Source organism: Nelumbo lutea, chromosome 1 (assembly GCF_056320005.1).
Source record: "Nelumbo lutea isolate HS-2025 chromosome 1, American lotus-T2T, whole genome shotgun sequence".
In the NCBI taxonomy this organism is placed as follows: Eukaryota; Viridiplantae; Streptophyta; class Magnoliopsida; order Proteales; family Nelumbonaceae; genus Nelumbo; species Nelumbo lutea.
The window spans coordinates 75,516,851-75,522,653 of record NC_142684.1 but is presented as its reverse complement, the minus strand read 5'-3'; the positions used below and the strand labels follow the sequence as shown (position 1 = coordinate 75,522,653).

General features: G+C 38.7%; 1 protein-coding gene across 2 annotated transcripts; it reads left to right on the top strand.

The window, feature by feature from the left end:
* Positions 1–2,003: 2,003 nt before the first annotated feature.
* Positions 2,004–5,803, top strand: LOC148875430 (N6-mAMP deaminase-like). 2 transcript variants are annotated; one of them, XM_088964695.1, is made up of 11 exons: positions 2,004–2,478; positions 2,819–2,889; positions 3,005–3,096; positions 3,180–3,239; positions 3,361–3,585; positions 4,172–4,248; positions 4,366–4,435; positions 4,535–4,648; positions 5,013–5,079; positions 5,283–5,387; positions 5,476–5,803. In XM_088964695.1, the coding sequence occupies exons 1-11, from the start codon at positions 2,396–2,398 to the stop codon at positions 5,598–5,600; spliced, it is 1,089 nt and encodes a 362-aa protein (XP_088820821.1). In that variant the 5' UTR covers positions 2,004–2,395; the 3' UTR covers positions 5,601–5,803. The 2 variants fall into 2 exon arrangements, 1 of the variants encoding a protein (XP_088820821.1); XR_016105025.1 differs by having other exon boundaries at positions 2,021–2,478; positions 5,278–5,387.

Here is a 5,803-nt window from a genome sequence, read left to right as displayed (position 1 = left end):
TAGTAATAAAATTAAGGGGTTTTTATAGTTCAATCCATCTCTAGAATGGAGCTAAGATTTCTATGGACTGAATCTTGCCCAAATGCCAAATTCACGAATAAGATACGAAATGTGAAGCATTTCTTCAAAGCCTTTTGTTTGAGATGAAAAATGAATGGACTAGTATCACAGTCTACACATATTGCAAAGGGTTGGTGGATGTGCTATGAGGAAATATGGAGTTCTTTTGACTGGAATCTAGGAATACTGTAAATATTTTATTTAGACCTAGAGAAAAAACCCTTGCTGCTCATCTAGTGGCTCATAAGGAAAAATACGCTGAATTCTTTTGTTACTGTGAAAGCATTCATAGCCAACTGAACCTCTCTTCTGATGTTGCTTAATATAATTTACCTTTAATCTATCAAAAAACAGAAAAGGAAAAAAACATTGTTTTTTAATATCGCATCATCATACTATTGCTATCAACAGTAAAAATAACAAGAAAACATAAAAAAAGACATTTTCTCATATATACCTTTTCCGATTTCTAATTTGCAAAGCATGGTATGAAAAAAAAAAAAGTATAACCAAACATCAATTATCTGAAAAACCGATTTCAAACATGGCAATGATGTAGTGATGTAGCACCATTTTTCAAGAAAACAGCATTGATTACAAAAACCAGCTTAACCTAGGGTACCGGGTACGTACGTGGCAGATATACAAGTCATATATCGATTCTACCCATTTCCACTTGCTTTATCAAAAGAGTCACGTGACCTAACTGTGTTTCAACTTTAGAACTTTGACAAAAAAAAATGTAGAGTTAAGTAAACATATTGTATTGCAAAACCGAAAATAGCATATGGGTGCTTATGACACATAAGCACCATTAGGCATTACATCAATAAAATGTCATTAAAAACCTATCCAATTTCAGAAAGCTCCAAATGAAATTATGCTAAAAATTAATGTAAACTTTAATACATACAGATGTACATAATAAAATCTTTACTGAAACACTTATGTGGCAACGTTTCTTCAATAAATATAAACGGAACCAATCTCAGTATCGTAGCAAATGTGGTTTCCTATCAGCTGGAAAGCCCAAATTCTAGGCTGGTGTGGCATATCGTTGTTGGGCCATTATCCTCCACAGAAGATATTCATAGAGCATTCGGGGAGTCAATGTTCCATGACTTCTACTTCAACGGTTGAACCAGACGGCACTTGGCCTATAAGAATATGCTGAGCCAACCTGACATATGGGACCGGGGACCCACATGCCTGGATTTTGATCAATCGCGACAGTCAACAGACTCATGTTGTCATGATGACGTGGCCTATCATGGTTGGCCCAGTGTTCTCCGGTTCCGTAGCGGATTTGGAATCCATCGTGGCGGGCCCTCGGGCTGACAAAGTAGAATTCGGATTTAGTACTCACAGAATCGTCTTCACACCGTGCTCACTGCCACTTGCTGCTATGTATTAGGAATAGAACGACTCCAAAAGTTTGTGAGCAGGGTGTGAGGACGGTTATGTCAGTACTGAATCCATACCTGACAAAGTAACGGACTGTCACAAAGACACATAACATTTCTGAGCCTCCGACCGTAACCAAATTACCAAAAACCTATTTGGCAGACATCGGCGTTAAAACGCAAATCACGGTCGGCCATTTTCAACCAACCACCACGGATTGAGCACCAGCAACTGATGTGGGCCCCATCAATCGGGGGTATCTCGTTACACCACACTAGTATGAGGGTGTGGCCCACCGTTTTGTCTTCAATCATCCACCCGAGGTAGAGGAACATCGTTTTGTAAAGACGGGACAAACAGGGGCTACGTTCCTGTGATGGGGCCTACTGTACATTATCATGTCCTCTGTAACATTAGTGAACGTCATCACTCATCACGGCGCTCTCTCTCTCTCTCTCTCTCTTTTCTAGGGTGCAGCGGGTGAAAACAAAAAAACAATTATCTAATAAAAGCAGTGTGAACTTTTTGATATAAGCACGATTTTCCAGTCTCGGCAGGCCGTCATACTCATTCTGCCAGGAGCACTTGCGCAAACCGGATCATCTGCGCAAGAAGTACCAACCGTTTGATCTGATCGAGATGGGTCTCATTAGGCTGGCTCCACTGAAAATAATTTCCAGCGTAAATCATTGACACCTCGTATGGTTCAATTCTGATGCAGTTGCACTGTATCATTGTCTCTTTTTTATCTTCTCTTCTCACCAATAATACCATACAGAGCTATTCATTGCGCAAGCCGGCGAGCGCTTCTTTAGATTTTGAAGAGTGGGAAAGAGAGAGGCCCTGAAGAAGAAGTAGAAGAAGAACGACCAGAGGCTGTCGTCTTCGTTCTGTATTCTGTGTCGAGAGAGAGAGAGAGAGAGAGACAGAGATGGATATGGAGTGGTGGGTGTCACAGCCGAAGATCGAACTACACGCTCACCTAAACGGATCAATTAGAGATTCTACATTGCTGTAAGCGTCTATCTGCTCTCGTTCTTCTTTCTTGTTATGTTGTATCGAAAACTATTTATATGCCACCATCATCTCTCTATGACTCTGTTATCTGATTATCTCTACTTGCCAAGCTATAATGGAAATCACTGTTACTCGGTTTTTGGATTTGAGGGGTGCTGCCTTTGCTCCCGGACTAAACTCTTCCGGACGGGTCTTGAGAAATGGATTTTGATTCCTTGTTTATTACAAGATTTGAGCTTTTTTATACTAGAATTAGACCTTAAAAAGCTTCAATTTGTCATATTGGGTGCCCTGTAATGGTGGGTCATGATGTGTTTGAGCTTCAAATGTTGCACAGTGAACTTGCTAGAGTTCTGGGTGAAAAAGGCGTCCTAGACATCGCTGGGTTGGAGCATGTCATCAAGAAAAGTATGTGTTCCTTTTCTTCATAAAATGAAGAGGCGGAATAATTAGTTCTCCTCTGGAGAATCCTCTTCTTGCTGAAGCTGTGTATGCATTCTCCTTAATTGATATCTATATGCAGATTGTCGTTCTCTTCCAGAGTGTTTCAAGTTGTTTGATCTGATCCATGTACTCACTACCGACCATGCAACTGTAACCAGGATAACTAAAGAAGTAATCTCCCTTTTCGATTCTCCTATCTTCTTTTTACCATGCAAGTCCTACACAATTTCGTTAGGAATCTGTTCTCTGAGCAGGTTGTTGAAGACTTCGCTGCTGAGAACATTGTGTATTTAGAGCTAAGAACAACACCAAAGGTACTTCGAAGTGATTCAGCCTGTTTTTTTTTTTCTGCACCCGCTTAGTTTCTTTGGGGATAACAAGCATTTGTTGACAATGGAGTCGCTATATATAACATTTTGGTTTTGATTTACACAGAAGAACGAATCTATAGGGATGAGCAAACGCTCTTACATGGATGCGGTGATAAGGGGTTTAAGGACTGTCGATTCAGTTGATGTTGCTTTCATCCCTTCTCAAACAAGCTCCGAGAATTCGATAACACCTGTCACCGGTGCATGTGAAACAACAAGGAAAAAGATATACATTCGTCTTCTTCTCAGCATTGATCGTCGTGAAACGACTGCAGCTGCATTGGAGACTGTAAGTAATGTGGAATCTTCTTTCTTGTAAGGCTAAAATCAAGTTTTTACCATATCAAGAACAAAATTTCTGACCTTTCAAAAATGGGAGATTTCCTGGAAAAGTTTTGCATGAAATTTTGAATGGTGTTAATTTTCCTATTCGAGTGCTGTATTAGGGAAGGTATATATATTAAAATAAAGTTTTTACCATATCAAGAACAAAATTTCTGACCTTTCAAAAATGGGAGATTTCCTGGAAAAGTTTTGCATGAAATTTTGAATGGTGTTAATTTTCCTATTCGAGTGCTGTATTAGGGAAGGTATATATATTAAAAAAGCTGTTAAAAATAGGCATGATTAACGCTTAATTAAGTTCCTAATGTAATTGTAATTATAAGAATTTGTTAGTTTGCTACCGTCAAACAACATTATGTAACTGGAAAAGTTCCTTTAGTGTATAGGTTTCCTACCTTTCCCTACTTTTTCTTTCAAGCCAAACACAGCCTAGGTGAAATTTGGTGAAAAGATTGCCATGTTTCAGGGAAATTGCATATGGTGGCTGAAGCTGAGTTAACAACATATTGTCCTTTGCTTTATGCTTGCAGGTTCAACTGGCACTAGAAATGAGGGATTTGGGGGTAGTCGGTATTGATCTTTCTGGAAATCCCATTGTGGGTAAATGGTACTTCCTTTCAGCCACGAAGATTGTAGAGAAGATTAGTTATACACTTACACCTATTGTAATTGGCTATATATATTTCACAATTATACTTCCCATGTTTTGGGTATTCTGTGGCAGGGAGACATTCTTGCCAGCACTAAAATTTGCCAAGGAACAAGGTCTCCTTGTTACTCTTCATTGTGGAGAGGTGTGGCAGGCTTCTGAGCGTCTACTACCTTAAAAGTATAATCTTCTGTATGATCAGAATTACACTAACTATTTTATTGTTATATCTTAGCACATATAGGTCCGCAATAGGAAGGAAATCCAAGCAATGCTGGATTTTGTTCCCCAGAGGATTGGCCACGCCTGTTTCCTTGAAGAAGAAGACTGGGAAAAGTTGAAGTCATCTAAGATTCCAGTTTGTTTTTATGCCTCATTCTTTTTTTTTTTTCATTCATTTCTTTCTATTACAGTGTTACTTTTTAGGGCTGGAGGACAGGATAAACTATTATTCCTGTCTACCTCTTATGCATGCTCGCCTGCATTTGCGTGTGTGTGTGTGTGTGTTGGGGAAATGGGGCTGGGGGTTTGTTTGTTGTGTCTTGAATGATTAACCCAGGTCCGAAATATCTTATTATCTTCTGAGTGACCAAGAAGATTTTTGTCCAGGACAGAGCTTCCAAGCATAGAGATAACCCAAGGATAGCCCCTCTCTGTTCTCCTGTTCTGACATGATACTATTTCTCCATCTTCATGTTTATATCATTTTCAAAATCATGCAGGTCGAAATTTGTTTGACATCCAACATCATGACTCAGACCATTGCTTCCCTTGATGATCATCATTTTGGTTAGCTTTTCAACTTTATCTAAATTCTGGAAATTTCAATATTAAATGCCAGAAATTGGAAAATAAAATAAAAGAAAATCATTTTGCCATTTGCTCTTCCCAAATTAGTAAAATAAAATCCTCAATGGTTTCTGCATATTCTTGTTTTACTCATCTAGAACCATGTATGATTTCTACTCTAAAATGGGCTATTGTCAGCACAGTTGATCTCTACAACATGAAGCATCCATTAGTCTTGTGCACTGACGATGCAGGGGTGTTTTCCACCAGTCTTTCCCAGGAATATAGTATTGCAGCATCTTCATTTGGTTAGTGTTATCATCCAAATGCCTATAAATGGAACCTACATGCACTGATCTCCCATTACTTATTACTTATTTCTCTGTTAATAACAAGGTATTGGCAAGTGGGAAATGTTTCAGCTGGCAAGGGATGCTATAGAGTTTGTGTTTGCAGATGATACTGTGAAGAAGGATCTGAGAGAAATATTTGATTCAGCTGAGAGGAAGCTTCGGATATGAGTTTATATGCATGCAAAAGCAATAAGTGGGATAACAATTGGCACTTGGAAATTTAGAATTTAGATGCCATGAAGGACCTGAACAGTTTGATTTTCTTATAAATATGGCAGATATCATTCTTGTTATTGATAGAATGCTAGCACACTTGTACTGGATGGAAACTATAATTTTCTGATGAAATCAATTCCATATATTGTAGACTA